Here is a 20102-nt window from a genome sequence, read left to right on the forward strand (position 1 = left end):
GGATAGAGAGAGTCAACTGTTGCCTTGCACATGGGAGAGAGAGTCAACTGTTCCCTTGCACATGGGAGAGAGAGTCAACTGTTCCCTTGCACATGGGATAGAGAGAGTCAACTGTTATTTGCACATGGGATAGAGAGAGTCAACTGTTCCCTTGCACATGGGATAGAGAGAGTCAACTGTTCCCTTGCACATGGGATAGAGAGTCAACTGTTCCCTTGCACATGGGATAGAGAGAGTCAACTGTTCCCTTGCACATGGGATAGAGAGAGTCAACTGTTCCCTTGCACATGGGATAGAGAGAGTCAACTGTTCCCTTGTACATGGGATAGAGAGTCAACTGTTCCCTTGCACATGGGATAGAGAGTCAACTGTTCCCTTGCACATGGGATAGAGAGTCAACTGTTCCCTTGCACATGGGATAGAGAGTCAACTGTTCCCTTGCACATGGGATAGAGAGAGTCAACTGTTCCCTTGTACATGGGATAGAGAGAGTCAACTGTTCCCTTGTAAATGGGATAGAGAGAGTCAACTGTTCCCTTGCACATGGGATAGAGAGAGTCAACTGTTCCCTTGCACATGGGATAGAGAGTCAACTGTTCCCTTGCACATGGGATAGAGAGAGTCAACTGTTCCCTTGCACATGGGAGAGAGAGTCAACTGTTCCCTTGTACATGGGATAGAGAGAGTCAACTGTTCCCTTGCACATGGGATAGAGAGAGTCAACTGTTCCCTTGCACATGGGATAGAGAGAGTCAACTGTTCCCTTGCACATGGGATAGAGAGAGTCAACTGTTCCCTTGCACATGGGATAGAGAGTCAACTGTTCCCTTGCACATGGGATAGAGAGAGTCAACTGTTCCCTTGCACATGGGAGAGAGAGTCAACTGTCCCTTGCACATGGGATAGAGAGTCAACTGTCCCTTGCACATGGGATAGAGAGTCAACTGTTCCCTTGCACATGGGAGAGAGAGTCAACTGTTCCCTTGCACATGGGAGAGAGAGTCAACTGTTCCCTTGCACATGGGATAGAGAGTCAACTGTTCCCTTGTACATGGGATAGAGAGTCAACTGTTCCCTTGCACATGGGATAGAGAGTCAACTGTTCCCTTGCACATGGGATAGAGAGTCAACTGTTCCCTTGCACATGGGAGAGAGAGTCAACTGTTCCCTTGCACATGGGAGAGAGAGTCAACTGTTCCCTTGCACATGGGAGAGAGAGTCAACTGTTCCCTTGTACATGGGATAGAGAGTCAACTGTTCCCTTGCACATGGGATAGAGAGTCAACTGTTCCCTTGCACATGGGATAGAGAGAGTCAACTGTTCCCTTGCACATGGGATAGAGAGTCAACTGTTCCCTTGTACATGGGATAGAGAGTCAACTGTTCCCTTGCACATGGGGTAGAGAGACAACTGTTCCCTTACACATGGGATAGAGAGTCAACTGTTCCCTTGCACATGGGATAGAGAGTCAACTGTTCCCTTGCACATGGGATAGAGAGAGTCAACTGTTATTTGCACATGGGAAGAGAGAGTCAACTGTTCCCTTGCACATAGTATGTTTAACACACACACACATTCTGTCCCTGTGTGAGGTTCCTGTGAGGAGGAAAATATGATGATGGCAGTGTGTGTCAGGCCTGGAGCTCAGCACAGCATGGCCCAGGGAGGATGTGTGAACTCTGTGTAGCAACATGGTTGGCCACCCACCTGATTTCCTGACAGATACTGTAGCAGCCAGCTACAGAGACGTCAGGAGAGCTGCAGGGGAATAGGAACATTGCTCTTCGGCCTACTCTCCCTTTCTTACTAACACACACACGGCTAATACTCACACACACTGACAGTCACACTCAAACAGACACACACACTCCCCAGCTTCTCCCTCCAGAGATTTAACTGGCGAGCCCCACAGTCAGAAATAAAAACACTCGATCTGACAAACGCCAATGAGAAATGGGAGCAGGAAACTTGCCATAGCATCTGTGGGCTAAGCTAACCTCCACAACTCCACTCACAATAAACAAACCTCCCTCCGTGTAATGAAGAGGAAAGGTGACTCAACTCATTGTTTCACAGTTTTTCATGACTATGTGACCTGTCCAGGAAAACTCTGGGCTGCAGTTATAGTCTATAAGTAGGAAAAACTCCTGGCATTATGCTTTCACTTACCGTATTTACATTTTAGTAGATGGTCCTATCCACAGCAACAATTAGGGTTATGTGCCTTGCTCAAGAGTACATTGACAGATTTTTCACCTAGTCACCTTTCAGTTACTGGTCCTGTGCTCTTAACCACTAGGCTATCTGCCACTTGAAAATTCTAGATATGCCTGCACTTCAAGTCATAACAGACAGCCTTCAAAATGGCCTTCGTAGTCTGACTCTGTTTTGGCAGGATGAATGGGTTAGTTTTTCGCTTGCTCTCTCTCTCTCTGGGTGGAGGCCCTGAAGATTTGGCCCCACGGCCAAATGGCTAGTCAAAGTATAATGAGGATTTGTGGAGAGATGTGGGCTGCTGTTGTTCTGAACCCAATCCCAGCTGGGGACATCCCCATCTGTTCAGCACAAGCTTCCAGCACACCCCCGTACGGTTACCTCAATGGACTCCTCCATAAGCTGTTCTAACTCTATGTCAGTGACAGAAGGGCCGCCCCAAAATAGAGTGAGCACCATTAGTATTGGGACAGCGAAACATTTTTGGTTGTTTTGGCTCTGTACTCTGCTACCCCCACAAAGAAATGCTAACCTCCCCTGTTATTGTGATGGTGAGAGGTTAGCATATCTTGATATTTGTGCGTCTAACTTTTTCACAATTCATTCAGGATTATCCGTAATCATGGTAGCATCCACATTAATGTAGAGAAACATATTCTATTCGTATTTACAATAAAACTGACTGCAATGACACAATATACTATTTACCATTCATTTCTATTGGGCAAAAAACTGCAAATGCATCCTACAGGTTACTAGAGTCGCAAGCTTGATATAGTGCTAGGAATATGGGGCCAAATACTTAACTTTTAGCTACTTTAATACACATAAGTGAACTTGTCCCAATACTTTTGGCCTTCTAAGCAGTTCACCCTGACCTCAACCCCCTCAAATTGGGACCCCGACTGCGAGCCAGGCTTAATTGCCCAAAATCAGTGCCGACCTCACGAATGCTCTTGTGGCTGAATGGAAGCAAGTCCCCGCAGCAATGTTCCAACGTCTAGTGGAAAGCCTTCCCAGAAGAGTGGAGGCTGTTATAGCAGAAAAGGGGGCGACCAACTCCATATTAATGCCCATGCTATTGGAATGAGATGTTGGACGAGCAGGTGACCACAGACTTGTAGATATAATAGTGTAATTATTGTTTATTGACATGTTGTTTATTGATGTGTTTGACAGTCGTCATTGTAAATAGGAATTTGTTCCTAAAATGTGAAACAAAACATGATCTGGGGACCGTGATGTAATAGATAGGAAGACGCTTACGGTTGCAGTGCTGTTTGAAAGTCAGTGTTGTTGTTATAATGTGTTATATAGTTATATTTGGGTTTATATAAAGGGGCCCCACCTGTTGTTCTTGTCCACGGTGATGCGGTCTCCTCCAGGGATAAGCTCCTTAACCTCCGTCAGACCATAGTACTCTCTGGTGATCTGGGATGGACACAGTGGGGGTTAGATATCATCCAGTCAGGCAACTAAATGTCATCCATTTCTACTGCAGCATCTGATTTGGCATCTGAATGTTGTGAAGATCTTTCTGTACAGTCATCTTTTAATGGGTGATGACATGGTGTTTCAGGAGGGAGTGGGTTTATGTTTTGTGTGGGGTTCAGACATCTCCAAGAGTTGGTACAATTCACAGGACTTACAGCAAAGTTTAGACAAAATGTCTCCTCAACGTCATCTTCCTCATGGTCCAGGAGCTGTTGTAAACTCCTAGAGAGAGAACGAGAGACGTATTCACTAACACATGACCGTAGAGAATGTTCTGTCTCACTATGGTGAGAAAACAAAGAGAGGAGGGCTAGAGAGAGAGCACAAGAGAGAGCGAGAGAGAGGGAACGCAAGACAGATAAATAGAAGCCCAATGTCATCCTCATCAAAATTCCTCCCACATAGCTGCGTCTTGAGGTAAAGACTCATCCAGCACACTTTTCACTGACACGGACAGCATCCCTCCCTGGCAGCCTCAGCCATCGCTAAAGACTTTCTCCCTAACCTAGCTGGGGATAACACACTCTCCATTTTAAGGCCTCTGCCCTCAGTAGCATTTAGTGACATCGCTAACGTCACATTTTAGCGCTTACCCTGGTGGCCAGCTGTGTTCTGTCCCCAAAGCACCTGGATTATCTGGGATAGAACAGAAGAGGGAACAACAAGGCTTCCTGTAGCGCTAGCCTGTTTGAGTGCTAACGCTAGCGGCTAATAATAGACAGTAATGGAGAATGCCGGCTATGCTAATTCTAACAGCTAATAATAGACAGTGATTGAGAATGGGTGCTACGCTAATGCTAGTAGCCAATAATAGACACTGATGAAGAATGGGGGCTATCCTATGCTAACGCTAGGAGCTAATAATAGACAGTGATGGAGAATGGGGGCTATGCTATGTTAACATTGGGAGACAATAACAGACAGTGAGTGATGGAGAGTGTGGGAGGGGGACTACGCTAAGCTATGCTTGCTAGGAAGATGCTAGCCAACCCTAACACAACATAGGAAGTATGCATGGAGTAATAGAGCCAGGGATAGGGTGCCAAGGGGAAAAGAAACTCCTCGTTCTCTCCAGACCCAAAGGGCAGCCAAGTGGGATGTCTCACATTCTGTTGAAGTTGGAGCGAGGATGGGAGTATGCTGCCTTGCTTTGTATGGGCTGTGTATTGGATTGGTGTTCTTATGGGTTGTGGAGTTGAGTTTTTCTGAACAAAGTACTCTGAACTCCAGTAGTCTGTGGAGTAGGTATTTGATATCCAGTTATCTTTGGGCTCCCGAGTGGCGCAGCGGTCTAAGGCACTGCCTGTGCTAGAGGCAGACACCCTGGTTCGAATCCAGGCTGTATCACAACAGGCCGTGATTGGGAGTCCCATAGGGCGGTGCACAATTGGCCCAGCATCGTCCGGGTTTGGCCGGGGTAGGCCGTCATTGTAAATAAGAATTTGTTCTTAACTGACTTGCCTAGTTACATTTTAAAAAGATCTTATTTCAACTCAGAGTACTAGGAGTACACAGACTTAATAGAGTAAAGAAATACACCAAATGTCAAACCAACTGTCATTCATTTCTCTTCCTTCTTCACCACCACTTAGATCAAAAGCCACAGCTGTGTCGACTCTCTACTGCCTCGGTCTTAAGTGTACCCAAAAGTCAAGCCAAGAAAACAACACAACCCATGACAAAACAACAAGACACTATTCTTTGTCTGGGTTGTTTTGTGGCCCAACACTCCCGAGGGAGCCAACTCCTTAAAGAAGGCTGTCTTTTACTGTGGCACGCTCAAGGGCCGATGCACTGCCCTAATTGTAGTCCTCAGACTGGTAATCTAAGGATAAAAAGCTTCAGCAGTAACCTCCGGACCATCTGCAGACAATTAGACCCTAGGCCAACGGCTGGGTTACGTACAGTACAGTGCATCCAGAAAGTATTCACAGCCATTGACTCTTTCCACATTTGTGTGTTACAGCCTGAATATAAAATGGATTATATTGAGATTTTGTGTCACTGCCCTACACATAATACCCAATAATGTCAAAGTGGATTTTTAAAAAATGTTTAAAAATGATAAAAAAATGAAAAGGTGAAATGTCTTGCAATAATAGTGTTTAACGTGATTTTTGAATGACCTCATCTCTGTACCCCACACATACAATTATCTGTAAGGTCGCTCAGTTGAGCAGTGAATTTCAAACACAGATTCAACCACAAACACCAGGGAGGTTTTCCAGTGTGGGGATTTTTTTTTTTTTAAAGAACACTTTTGAGCATGGTGAAGTTATTAATTACACTTTGGATGGTGTATTAATACACCCAATCACAACAAAGATACAGGCATCCTTCCTGACTCAGTTGCTGGAGAGGAAGGAAACGGCACAGGGATTTCACCATGAGGCCAATGGTGACTTTAAAACAGTTACAGAGTTTAATGGCTGTGATAGGAGAAAACTGAGGATGGATCAACCACATTGTAGTTACTCCACAATACATACTAACCTAATTCACAGAATGAAAAGAAGGAAGCCAGTGCAGAATACATGCATCCGGTTTGCAAGTAATACTGCAAAAAACGTGGCAAAGAAATTAACCTTATGTCCTGTATACAAAGTGTTATGTTAGGGGCAAATCTAACACAACACATCACTGAGTACCACATTTTCAAGCATGGTGGTGGCTGCATCATGTTATGGGTATGCTTGTCATCGGCAAGGACTAGAAAGTTTAGGATAAAAAGAAACTGAATGGAGCTAAGCACAGGCAAAATCACAGAGGAAAACCTGGTTCAGTCTGCTTTCCAACAGACACTGGGAGACTAATTCACCTTGCAGCAGAACAATAAACTAAAACACAAGACCAAATATACACTAGAGATCCTTACCAAGACGATATAGAATGTTTCTGAGTGGCCTAGTCACAGTTTTTACTTACAGATCGGTTTGAAAGTCTATGTCAAGACTTGAAAATGGCTGTCTAGCAATGATTAACAACCAACTTGACAGAGCTTGAAGAATTTTTTAAAGAATAATTTGCAAATATTGTGCAATCCAAGTGTGCAAAGCTCTTAGACTTACCCAGAAAGACTCCCAGCTGTAATCACTGACAGAGCATTTACAGCAGAGACAAACAATCTCCTCCTGGATCAAGATCCCTGCTGCCAAAATTTGTTTTGTGCATTTGGAAAGAAAGTGTGCAGTGCCAGGAAATACCATATACCCTAGTATGGTACAGGAATGGTATGAAGATCTGGATGCCGCCCAACCCGAAGCCCAACACTCAATTATTGCCTTCTGAAGAAATGTTGAGTTTACACAATGTTTTCAAATAAGGAGGGAAGTGGGCATTTAAAAAATAAACCCAAAATGAAATCTCTCCGCACCCAAGAGGAAAATACATTTATACAAACAGCATGGACAATCAATATATCTAATGGCAGTAAAAAGATTGTGTTCAACACTAAGTCATTTTTAATGAATGAAGAACACTCACTTTCCATGTAGAACTTTTAACAAGATGTGGCTAGGGGGAGTTAGCATGCAAGTCCATCCCAGCCTAGAGGCCTCGTGGCTGGGCTATGAATTCACATTACCTGCCCTCTGTGGGCGACAGCTCCTTGAGGTCCTCCAGAGTGGGTGCCACGCCCAGTAGCTTCTTGTAAAGGACCAGGGGGAAGTGGAGGTCCACCACGGTGCTGTTATAGATGGCCAGCCCACAGATGATCCCTATCAGATTGAACCAGTTGTGCTCTACAAAACACTGGGCACAAACAGAGAGAGACAACAAGGAAGTTAGATAGAGGCAATGCTTTGTTGGATGCATAGCAATAGTCTTAAGAGCCGTCCTCTTCTTGTTGCTCGTTCCTCGCTGATCAGAAAATACAGGAGAGGTGAAAGCAACAAGATCGAAGCCTACTGAAAGTGTTGTATAACTGTTTATCAGTATTAAGAGAGAAAAACAAAAGGACTTGAAACTATTGAGATGTACACCTTGTTTACGATGGAAATGTAGGCTGGCATACCACCAACGTTTTTAAATCCAAACCAAGATGTCATTTGTTTTTATTCAACCACTTCATTCAATAATGTTCACCAACTGGGAAACGTATTATTGGGCTACTCAGAAATGTTATTGATTCATTACGCATTTGTGTTTCTGATTAAAACTACATATGAATAATGACCTATTATGCCTTTCTAACAAAATATTGTTGATGAACCCTACAAACCTATTCTGAGCCTATTCCACTTAATTTTATTGTTACAGCCCCGTTTGAGTTCCTCCTTCAAATCACTACTCTCTGTCAATTGCGTCAAAGTGTCAAAAGGTTCATAGACATTCATTCATTTTCCCACGACCCAGGTTGCTATTTTGTATACGTGAGTGAACGTTCCCGATGTCGCCTTGCATCGCATGGGTGTCCCTTTTCCTGGAAAACGCTGACCTACGCCAACTCACTCCGATAGGACGGCTCTCATTACAGAAGCGGTTCATATTTCAATACAATAATTATTTCTACCCTCAACAAACCACAACAACAAATATGACCTTTCTGGCCTAGTGGCATGTCCCTTCACACAATAGAATGTATCCAACTTACAGCACAATGGCCAGGCCACACAGCCAAGCCTGGGTCGGGGGTTAACAAAGGTCATTGAAATACAAAAACAAAAAGGTGTTACAAGACACCGGGAAACGGCTACACACTCAGGTAACCAAGACCAACCGTGTCTATTCAGAGCATTTGGAAATATTTTGAAATGTTGTTTGTGACCTTGTTCGGCTTTGAAAACGCATGATGTTGTTTAGATTTAGAAGATAATGAAATTGACCCTTCTGACATGTTGAGGCGGTTAGCTGGCTTCCAGAACATGAGTAGAAGGGATTTGACAACTAATATGACCTTGGTGTTGCTTCATACAATAGATACGGCCTGTGTCCCAAATGGTATAGAGCACTATATAGGGAATAGGGTGCCAATTAGGATGCAGCCAGACAGACTAACATTGGTTTTCTACAAAGAGACAATTCTAAGATGTCACAGTACCCCATTAACGGTTAGACATGTTTTATTGTCATTACTGTAAAAGAGAATGTGTTCTTACCTGGAGACATTAAAAAAAACACACAAAAAACTGTTATTCAATAGACTGCTACACTGTTCGCTTGCAACACTTCCCTTTTTTATTTCATTCCTCTAGCAACCGTTGCTAAGGTCAGTGAAGGCATTTAATACACTTCTCTTAAATCATGTACTATACTCCAACGCACTTGCAAGAAATATTTAATACTACATTCCTTTTCAAGTTCAGTGTTTAATTTATTTTTTGACACAGTATTATGAGTAACATCAGCACTATATTTAAGCAATAAGGCTTAAATATAAGGCTTGTGGTATATGACCAATATACCACGGCTAAGGGCTGTTCTTAAGCACGACGCAACGCGGAGGTGCCTTATTGCTATTATGAACTGGTTACTAATGCAATTAGAACAGTAAAAAGACATGTCTTGTCATATGTTAGTGGTACAGTGTTGTGCAGTAGAAGCGGTCACACAGGAGGTTGGTGGCAACTTAATTGGGGAGGACGGGCTCGTGGTAATGACTGGTGAGGAATAGGTGGAATGGTATCAAATACATTAAACACATGGTTTCCATGTGTTTGATGCCATTCCATTTGCTCCGTTCCAGCTATTACTATGAGCCGTCCTCCCCTCAGCAGCCTCCACTGAGTGGTACGTGACTCACTTTATCAGAGAACCAGAGCAGGTTGGACTGGGTGTACTGGGTGAACATGCCGTACACAGGGTCCATCAGCTCCTTCAACAGCAGTAGGAAGAACTCCTTGGTTACCCCCCCTGCATCCACCGCCTCCTCCCCATCAAATATCACCTAGAGGGGGGAGAGAGGGCCTTAGTTCCTGTAATTAAAGTGGCACTAACTGTTAAGTTCATGTTTTAAGTATCCCTATATTTCTGTTATTACGGGGCTATCACTCAGTCAAGAGTGCGCCTGCGCAGGGAGTCTGTTCGTTCATGGACCTGGCCTGGAGTGTAATGGCTACCTTGTAGTGTGTTCATATACTATAGTAAACTTTGTTAAACTGGAACCTTGTCGTTGTGTCATTTCGAGTTAACACTAACTGAGCCCAAATACTCTGTCAATCACTTTCTCATCTTCAAGTGATATGACCTTAGTTCCTGTAATTCAAGTGGCACTAACAACAGTGATATGGCCTTAGTTCCTGTAATTCAAGTGGCACTAACAACAGTGATATGGCCTTAGTTCCTGTAATTCAAGTGGCACTAACAACAGTGATATGGCCTTAGTTCCTGTAATTCAAGTGGCACTAACAACAGTGATATGGCCTTAGTTCCTGTAATTCAAGTGGCACTAACAACAGTGATATGGCCTTAGTTCCTGTAATTCAAGTGGCACTAACAACAGTGATATGGCCTTAGTTCCTGTAATTCAAGTGGCACTAACAACAGTGTGCAGCCGTTGACAAACAATTGATGATTGGTGGTGTTATCTTATTTCTCTTTGATTACAAAGATCTCTCCTAAAAAAAATCTCTCCATGTCTATTTACGACACACTACATGACCTTTGTGACCCTGAGAGGTGCTGAACTCTGACCTTGAGGGGCTTCTTGAGGTCGACGTCAGAGTAGATGGTGAGCTCTCTCAGCGCGTCGCTCACTAAGTGGTCCCTGCGTACGTGGAGCACCAGGAAGGGGTTCCGCGCCAGCAGGGGTTCCAGCGTCAGCAGCATGAAAACGTTATGCATGTTGGCCCCGCTCACCGCCATCTTGGAAAAGGTCACAGACAGGGGAAACGATCAAAAATATGTCCCACCCCACTCCCCAGTGTAGGAGAGATGGAAATTATTATTATTATTTTATTTTTTTACATAAAGTGTTTAAAAAAAGACAAGTGCAGTTAAATGGTCTCCAAGGGACATGATTCATTCTTACATTGTCTATAAAAACGAGTTATTTTATCACGGCAAATGTCAACATAAATCAGTTTCAAACTTGAGTTAACAGTGGGAAACTTTTATATAATGGTCCCGTGTGGCTGGGTTGGTAGAACATGGCACTTGCAATGCCAGGGTTGTGGGTTCGATTCCCACGAGGGACCATTACTGATGAAAATGTATGCACTCACTACTATAAGTCGCTCTTTACCAGAGCGCCTGTAAAAATGTACATATATATTTTAAAATCCTGGCTGTTACCTGCATCTGTAGCTCAGCGTCAGTTTGCAGCATGGTGGTCTTGGCTTGGGCGTTCAGTATGAACGGGTAGGCACATAAAGTCACTGAGCTCTGAATGGAAGAGAAGAGAAACGTTATCGTTTGAAGAGATGTTATCTAGATGCTAAGAGAGACGTGGCATTTACACTCATTTGATTAGAAAACAGCCTGTATACCTGTACTGCTGGTGTTCTCATTTTCTGAAAAACAAAATTATAAATCAGCAACTCAGTTCTGTCCAATTTACCCATGAAAACTATATTCTATAGGATCATAACAGTGTATTCAGATTGACAACTGGTGGCAGGGGCATGGCTGTCTAGCTATACTAGTACTACTAAGACATTGGCCAGAGCTACAAGACACAAAGGTGAAAATGGGGTGGGGACAACAAAGTCTCTGTGCTCTTCCTAGAAAGGGCCTACACAGTTCAACAGATTCTACTATGCAGGGAAAAAGAGGGAGTGAGAGAGAGATGGAAGAGGTATAGGGGTAGGGCCTAGGGGCCTCGTCTGTAAGAGTAGCATCCCATTGGGTTAGGATGAGAATTAGATCATTGGACACACACACACACAAAATTCCACAGGACGACATGATCACAAGAAGAGCGACACAGAGAGACGGAGAGAGAGAGACGTAGAGAGCTCCAATACTCACAATCTCTGCTTTACTCAGAAACCACTTGAGGTAGTCTTCCTGGATGTCCACCAGGGTGGTGATGTCAGGGATATAGAAGCGGTTGTACTCCACATGCCCGGCCTTCAGGTTAACCTGGACACACACAGCAGCACAACAGCCCTGCTCAGAACACACACATCCATAATTATGCATATTCTTGATATTTTCCCACAATTCTGTATGTTTAAGGCCAGGAATCATAACACCTCTTGAAGTTTCTCCACAAGCTTTAGTATAAAACTAACTTGTGAAGTATCTAGAGAAACCTTTATGTAAAGAATGACCTAATGAAGTTTCCCCATGAGCATTAGCAGGAAGCGTTACCTTATGAAGTTTCTCTAGAAGCTTTAGCGTGGCACTGGTGTAGTTTTCTAGGAAGACAGGGACGAGCAGGGCCTTTCCTCCGGTTAACAGGAACACCACGATGCTCTTATACATGTCCACCAGCCTGGAGAACACACCGCCGTCCACCAGGCACCACCAGTTATCTGCAGGGATCCAGAATATAACACACCACCAGTTATCTACGGGGATCCAGAATACAACACACCACCAGTTATCTACGGGGATCCAGAATACAACACACCAGCAGTTATCTACGGGGATCCAGAATACAACACACCACCAGTTATCTACGGGGATCCAGAATACAACACACCACCAGTTATCTACGGGGATCCAGAATACAACACACCACCAGTTATCTACGGGGATCCAGAATACAACACACCACCAGTTATCTACGGGGATCCAGAATACAACACACCACCAGTTATCTACGGGGATCCAGAAAACAACACACCACCAGTTATCTACGGGGATCCAGAAAACAAGACAACACATCACATTCCAGCATCTTTTAAAGGGAACATGCAGTGACATTGTATATTTAAAAGTATGGCAGAAGTGCCATGTGATGCACTGTACACGTGAAGTGTATACCATTATGACGGTTGAATAACTGCCATTTCCTGGGACTGACTGTGCAGTACGGAGAAAGAGTATTTGTGGTAGACTGAGGTGTACAGGGTATACAGTATCAAACACTGTTCAGCACATTTGTGTGCATGAGGGTATTTGTCTGTGCATATTTGTGTCAAATCAAATGTAATTGTCAAATGCTTCATAAACAGGTGTGGACTAACAGTGAAATGCCTACTTATGGCCTTTCCCAAAACGCAGAGAGAAAAACAAAATAAATAATAGAACAATAACAACACAAGGAGTAAATCTACAATGAGTAACGATAACTTGGCTATAAACACAGGGTACCAGTACCGAGTCCATGTGCAGGGATACAAGATAATTGAGGTAGATATGTACATGTAGGTAGGGATAAAGTGACTAGGCCACAGGATAGATCATAAACAGTAGCAGCAGGTTATGTGATGAGTCAAAAAAGCTTGTGCAAAGGAGGGTCAATGCAGAATGTCCAGGTAGCTATTGATTACTATTTAACTATTTAGCGGTCTTATGGCTTGGGGGTAGAAGCTGTTCAGGTTCCTGTTGGTACCACTTGCTGTGTGGTAGCAGAGAGAACATGCTATGACTTGGGTGGCTGAAGTCTTTGACAATTTTTAGGGCCTTCCTCTGACACCACCTGGTATAGAGGTCCTGAATGGCAGGGAGCTCGGCCCCAGTGATGTACTGGGCTGTACGCTCTACCCTCTATAGCGCCTTGCGGCTGGATGCCAAGCAGTTGCCATACCAGGCGGTGATGCAGCCAATCAAGATGCTCTCAATGGTGCAGCTCTAAAAACTTTAAGAATCTGAGGGCCCATGCCAAATCTTTTCAGCCTCCTGAGGGGGAAGAGGTGTTGTCGTGCCCCCCCACGACTCTGTTGGTGTGTGTGGACCATGATAGATCCTTAGTGATGTGGACACAGAGGAACTTGAAGCTCTCGACCTGCTCCACTACAGCCCTGTCGATGTGTGTGTGCGTGCGCACGTATGGGTGTCTGTGTGCATGCAATGTACATAGTACATTAACATGTGTTTGTGCTTGAAATGCAACTATGTTCCCCCCCTACCAAGCACTTTGCTGGGGTTGGCATCCAGGCGGAGTATGGCCATGGCTAGGGGGATGGTGAGGGTGATGTAGTTCTTGGAGTCGTGCAGGGCGGGACACTCCGACAGGATCAGGTAGATCCTCATGGCCTCAACGTCAGGGGGAGAGCAGGGCAGCTGGGGGATCAGCAGGCTCTCAAAACTCTTAGTGGCCTGGCAGGACAGAGACACATGGATGGAGGGAGAGAGAGACGGATACATCACTTTAAAATCATCCATCAAAATATCACCTAACAGCTGTCCATACAACCGGTTAACTGTACATCACAATGCTTGTTATTTTCATTTGCTAATGGAGATGCAACTAAATTAGTATATTATGATATGAGTTAAGTAGAGCACCTGAAGTTTTATACCTTTAAACTATAACTGACCGATGGCGTAGAATTGGGAGATACTTGAAATTGATTAAGAAATGCATTTTCAACTTTGCAATACTGTACCAACACGCTACAATATATATTTTATTTTAATGTCGGAACAAGGATAGCTTTTTACAAAATCTAAAGGATTAGCTGGACTCGACAAAAGGACAAAACCATCACAGGAAAATGTTTTGGGAGAGGCCTCCTGTGGTTGGCTGGTTGCTAATGCTGCCTGATCTTTATAGAACACAATAAATCAAGTTAGGTTGAGAAGCCCCAAAATCCCTAACATATTATTAGTGGGCTAGCTAGCTCTGAACCTCATGACCTCAGTCCAGTAGGCATTCTGCGTGAAACCATCAAAACCCAGCAGAGTATGTGTTGATCTTACTGAGATGATGTGTAATGTGTGCTGTACCATTTCAGAAGTCAACGGGGGACATAGTTCATATGTGGCATGGGAATTCAATGCCGTGGCCTATGATACTCTCCAGCCATCAAAACAAAGCGTAGGGGGCGGTGTACCCTGAAGACCCCTATTTTACTCTACTACATAGCTCAGTCCAAAGTGCTGCTGGCCAGGTCTAACAGACGTCGTACACTCCTAGAAAAAAAAGGTGCCATCTAGAACCTTAAAGGATTCTTCGGCTGTCCCCATAGGATAACCCTTTGAAGAACCCTTTTTGGTTCCTGGTATAACCCTTTTTACAAATGAATCTACATGGAACCAAATTGGGTTCTACCTGGAACCAAAAAGGGTTATCCTATGGGGACAGCTGAAAAACCCTTTTGGAACCTTTATTTCTAAGAGTGTACCGGTCAAAGGGTGTTCCAAAACCAGACAAATCAAATGTTATTGGTCACATACACATGGCTAGCAGATGTTAATGCGAGTGTAGCGAAATGCTTGTGCTTCTAGTAAGTAATATCTAACAAGTAATCTAACAATTTCACAACATCTACCTTATACACACAGGTGTAAAGGAATGAATAAGAATATGTACATACAAATATATGGATGAGCGATGGCGGAGTGGCATAGGCAAGATACAGTAGATGGTATAGAGTACAGTTCATACATATGAGATGAGTAATGTAGGGTATGTAAACATTGTTTAAAGTGACTAGTGATTCATTTATTGCATCCAATTTTGAATTATTAAAGTGGCTGGAGATTTGAGTCAGTATGTTGGCAGACAGAAATGGCTTTGTGTCCTTGGATTCAAATATTGCACTTGAGTCAAAACATAAACCATGACTCTGTATGATAGGGTTGCCATGACAACGACCCTGTAAAGGGGATTTGTAAATGCCATTATTCGCTCAGTTCAAATCTACCGGCCTCAGCCATAACACATTTATGAGTAGATGGATAGAACCAAGTAGCTTAACAGTCAAAACCCGGGGCACATCTCAATTAAATCTAGAATATTTAATGGTGAAACAGCCACGTCCGTTTGCTATATTACAACAAAGGAGTTACGGCAAACACAGTTTTTTCCCATCTAGACATCCCTGCACGCTCGATAGAAGAGCACATGTACTTCTTCTTTTTTTTACCACGCAGCGCGACGCTCCTCAGCTCAACAACAACGGTGGTGGGGTGGCCAGTGGCGCCGCTTCCCCCTACTGCAGGTTCCATCTTTAAAGCTGCAATATGTCACTTTTTGGGCGACCCAACCAAATGTACATATAAATGTGAGTTATAGATCTGTCATTGTAAGCAAGTTAAGAAGCGGTAGATCTATGTGCACTATTTCTATGCTTCCCGTTTTTGCGTCTTTTACTTTTGGTTTTGTACACAAGCTTCAAAAAGCTGAAATTACCAATACTTGTGGTTATGGAAAATATATTTCACAGCGGTTTAGATGGTACAATGATTACCTACACTATACTTGCTTGTTTTGTCACGTAAACTGAAATCAAGCGAACTATCTGAATTTTAGCAAACAGGAAATGGCTGAGCGATTTCTACATAGTGCACCTTTGGTGTCTAAAGTGTCTTCTCCTTATCTCCTTTCCTTCACCTGCTCCTATGTGAAAGAAGCAAAGACCTGAAACCCAGTGGGCATCGTTCATATTGCTTTCACTGTGTTTTCATATCAGTACATATGATGGAAGGAGGAGGCCACTTTAACTATGCATACCAGGTTTTTGAGCAAAGGGAGGGTCCCGCTTTCAGGTATTGGGATAAGACATGGTACAGGAGAGTGGAGACGTTACCTGCTCCAGTAGTCTGGCAAAGGGCGGTTTACTGAGTGTCTCAAACAGCAGGCGGACTGAGTTAAGATCGATGCCAGGGACTTTAGGGTTGGTCTTAAAATGGCTGTCATCACTGGGGGAACAAACAAAGAACAAAAGAGCCTTTAAGACCAAACCCACCAAAAAATTTCCTAACAGAAGAACCCATGATAAACTACCCAGACAGGGGCCATATATTAAGTCTAGTCAGAGCCTCCATGTATTTAAGCCCATTCCAAACCACATTCACTGCTTTATCTTGTGACCTCTGCCAGGGGTGTTGTGTGTGTGAGAGAGAAACACCACAAAGCCCAGAAAACTCAAAGGCATGAAGGACAGCGACTATTTACAGACAACCTCCAGATATTGATAAAAAATAATAATAATTCAGCCATAATAAACCAGATTTGGCTTTGTGTGACTGTTTGGTAAACAGAGACTCCGACCGGAACGATAAGCACTAACAAGTAGAGAGGCGTTATGCTAGCTAGGGAACAGTGCTTCTGTACCCACCGGAATCAGGCAGCTTTGTGGCATGCTGTGTGTGTGTGTGTTTCATACTCTAAGGGTCCAAATTGAGCCAATTAGTTTTAGGAACACCGTGCAGCCGTTCTTGGGCGGCCCACATGATGCCATCACAAATGAGTGACCTCCACAAACAATAACAGATGTGAGATTGGGAACATAACATACTACCAGCAACACATAGTCAGTCTCTCTCCCTCTCGGTTGAGCTAATGGCTTAACCTGCCAGTGTTTTATATAACTGTTAAATCCAGTAGGTTTTAGGACAGGCTGCTTTAGCAGAGAGGGCAGGACATACAGTAAGGTGCTTATTGGTCTTCTCGAGTCTAGAGGACACCATTACGCTGATGGGCTCGGAACTAGGGTCGTTCCCATGAAGTGATAGGCATCTGGCGGAGAATCAGCACAAAATGGCCACCCCTCCCTCATACACGCCATCTGCGCTTTATCTCCGCACGGATCTCTAATGGAATCTCCGTGTGTCTGTACAGTGTGTCTAGATAGGAGTATTTCCCTGGAGTCTCTTCCCCTAAGGTCAGCAGTTCTGAAATGTAGGCACATGCTGGGAATGAGTGTTGATCAGACAAGGACATTAAGGACATGATTTTGTCCTCTGTGAACGCTCTGCCTTTTCCCACAAGACATAAGAGAGAGATACCGGGTGTGACTCAATACTCATGGCTTCCTTTCCTGGTCTCCTTCCAAACAGGTGAAAGAACTGGATAGGCTCTCGATCAATGCTCACCTCTCATCCAGGAAGCTGGCGTTCCAACAGGCGGTGGAAGACAGCAGGAGAATGACGTCACTAAAAGCAGAGGGAGACCAAGACATAAATGCAGGAAATTATATCAATCAATTGAAACAAGTTCAAACGTATACCAGTCTTCAGAGTGGTATAGAGCTTCCAGCTGCTGAAGCCAAAAAGGGTCACCACAGGATCATCGTCCTGCTAAAAGAAACATCATTCTCTGCATAGGAAACAATAAACAATTGTTCACAAAAACATATTTTCAAGACAAATCGAATCCCCAAATAACTCATCACTGACTTACTTGGTGATAGTGGAATCTGTGTTGTCTAGGAGTTTCATCCTCCACGTATTCAAACTGGCATCATTTATCAAAGAGATGCTTCTACTGATGTTAGTGACGCGGAAGTCTTCAGGAGCGGTGGAACTCTGTAGAGGAGAGAAGGGGGTCAGGGGGGAGTCAAGGTAACGTAGCACATCAGCTAGTCGGCTACATTTAGCAACGTTATTCTCGATAGCGCTTCCACTGTAGACATTACAAGGCTATCCAGAGACGTGTGTTTTGGGTTCATTCCCGTTCCTACTTGCAGACAAAATAAATACTCAGAGGTCCAAGTACATTGTAGGGAGAGTATATATCTGTGTGTTGGTGTTATCAAGTCACATTCCTGGCAATCAACAGGAGGATATCCGTTGTAGACAGATGTAGCCTACTTGGGGTGCATCACAGTAATATCTCATTCACTACTTCCCACAAATCTAAAAGCATTGGATTGGTGGAGGAATCGGCTAGAGGGAGTTTCCACCATATTTATTATACCAGTCTTTTCTTTCGAACCAGTGAAGGGAAGTGAACAGGTGCACATTCTGGGAGGTAGGACAAATAATTGCGACACAGCCTTGGTCTTAGATCTCTCTGTCCAGAGCAGAGACCATCCAGACATTCCAGCTGGTCAATAACTGGAGCAACATCGCCACCTAGTGGCAGAAAACTAGAACTGGCTCACTTAATGAAAACACATTAGTATCCTTCCTCACTACTAGGTCTATAGCATAGCTCTCTAACCATGATCCTGAAGAGCTACCGTCCTGTAGGTTTTTACTAAAACCCTAATCTAACGCACCTGATTCTAATAATGAAATGGTTGACAAGCTGAACCAGGTTAGTTACAACTGGGGTTGGATAAACAACCTAAAGGAGGGTAGCTCTCCAGGAACAGGGCGGAGAACCCTGGTCTAAAGCATATTCTTCCCATCCCTGTAAGAGAAAATTGAATGTCTTTCAATTCAATGTCTGGGCCTGTACTCATAAAGCGAGCTGATCTAGGATCAGGGCCCCCCTGTGCATGTGATCTTATTTATTATGATCTAAAAGGCTAAACTGATCCTAGATCACTCCAATTCTGAGATGCTTTATGAATACGGTCCCTGTACAATTACATCAGTTAATGACCAAAAGCTGAGAAATGATTATGTGAAGTCCTTTACCTTTTCATCTGAGTACAATAGGAAGTTATGGTCCCCTCCACAGTTGATTTTTGTAATGGCATAATGATCTGGCCCTTGAAAGATGAAAGGAGAGGGAAGAGTTACTGACTGTTGGTTTAAAAATCAGCTAGCACTTCTGCCATACTTTTAAATATACAATGTCACTGCATGTTCCCTTTTCAACAGCATTGTGGTGACTTACGGGAACAGTTTATGCTTCCAGGAAATAGCTCCTGAGTGAAGTTTCCCCTTGGGAGAGATCTAGGATCAGCTTCCCTTCCCCCCCAATTCTAATCTTAACTATTAGTGGGGGAAAATGCTAATCCAAGATCAGTGTCTAGAGGCATCTTCACCCTACACAAGCATTTTCCAAACTCCAAAAGGTGCATGTTTTGGTTTTTTCTCTAGTACACAGCTGATTCAAAGAACCAAAGCTTGATGACGAGTTGATTATTTGAACCAGCTGTGTAGTGCTAGGGCAAAAACCTAAATGTGAACCCCCTGGGCTCCCCAGTTTGGGAAAAGCTGCCCTACACCGAGAAGCTCCCTAGATTTTGATTTAGTCCACTAGATGGCAGGAAAGCAATACAAGCTAAGCAATCCGCCTCAAAGACCATCAATCAGTGTGTTAAACACTGAGAATCCTGTTTCATAGACCTCGAACTCACTCACAACCTAATACAGTTCACTCTAGAAACATCCGTGTTGCTGAAATAATGTCAAACATTTTACCACATGGGGATATTTTGATACTATTTCATTCTTTGAACATTGAATTTATCCCATTCATAGACTTTTAATACGCATGGTTAATATGCGTATTATAGTGATCAAGTGATCTTTCTCCCTACAGTCATAGTTTTATATACAGTACATTATATGAGTCACTGAATAAGCTGTGGATGTATCTGAACAAGTCCTTGCACTCGTGTGCCTGTTCCTGTTAACGTCCTAGTATGCGTTCTCTTGTCTATTCTGACTTGCTCCTACAACAGGCCGGACATTTTCCTCAAGCAACAGCTCCCCGATTCTG

The 20102-nt window shown here is 43.7% G+C and overlaps 1 protein-coding gene across 2 annotated transcripts in view; it reads right to left on the minus strand.

The window, feature by feature from the left end:
- herc3 (HECT and RLD domain containing E3 ubiquitin protein ligase 3) overlaps window positions 1-20102 on the minus strand; it is a 33284-nt gene that overhangs the window by 5970 nt on the left and 7212 nt on the right. For both annotated transcript variants that reach the window (XM_055923431.1, XM_055923432.1), the window contains 14 exons: window positions 19070-19143; window positions 17886-18010; window positions 17579-17638; window positions 16291-16402; window positions 13666-13855; window positions 11960-12123; window positions 11615-11728; window positions 11134-11157; window positions 10940-11029; window positions 10340-10510; window positions 9450-9593; window positions 7293-7459; window positions 3865-3931; window positions 3564-3646 (listed from right to left, as the gene is read on the minus strand). In XM_055923431.1, the coding sequence (XP_055779406.1) occupies window positions 3564-3646; window positions 3865-3931; window positions 7293-7459; window positions 9450-9593; window positions 10340-10510; window positions 10940-11029; window positions 11134-11157; window positions 11615-11728; window positions 11960-12123; window positions 13666-13855; window positions 16291-16402; window positions 17579-17638; window positions 17886-18010; window positions 19070-19143 (1585 nt within the window). The remainder of the gene's footprint in view (window positions 1-3563; window positions 3647-3864; window positions 3932-7292; window positions 7460-9449; window positions 9594-10339; window positions 10511-10939; window positions 11030-11133; window positions 11158-11614; window positions 11729-11959; window positions 12124-13665; window positions 13856-16290; window positions 16403-17578; window positions 17639-17885; window positions 18011-19069; window positions 19144-20102) is intronic.

The sequence above is a fragment of the Salvelinus fontinalis genome, chromosome 5 (assembly GCF_029448725.1).
Source record: "Salvelinus fontinalis isolate EN_2023a chromosome 5, ASM2944872v1, whole genome shotgun sequence".
Taxonomy (NCBI): domain Eukaryota; kingdom Metazoa; phylum Chordata; class Actinopteri; order Salmoniformes; family Salmonidae; genus Salvelinus; species Salvelinus fontinalis.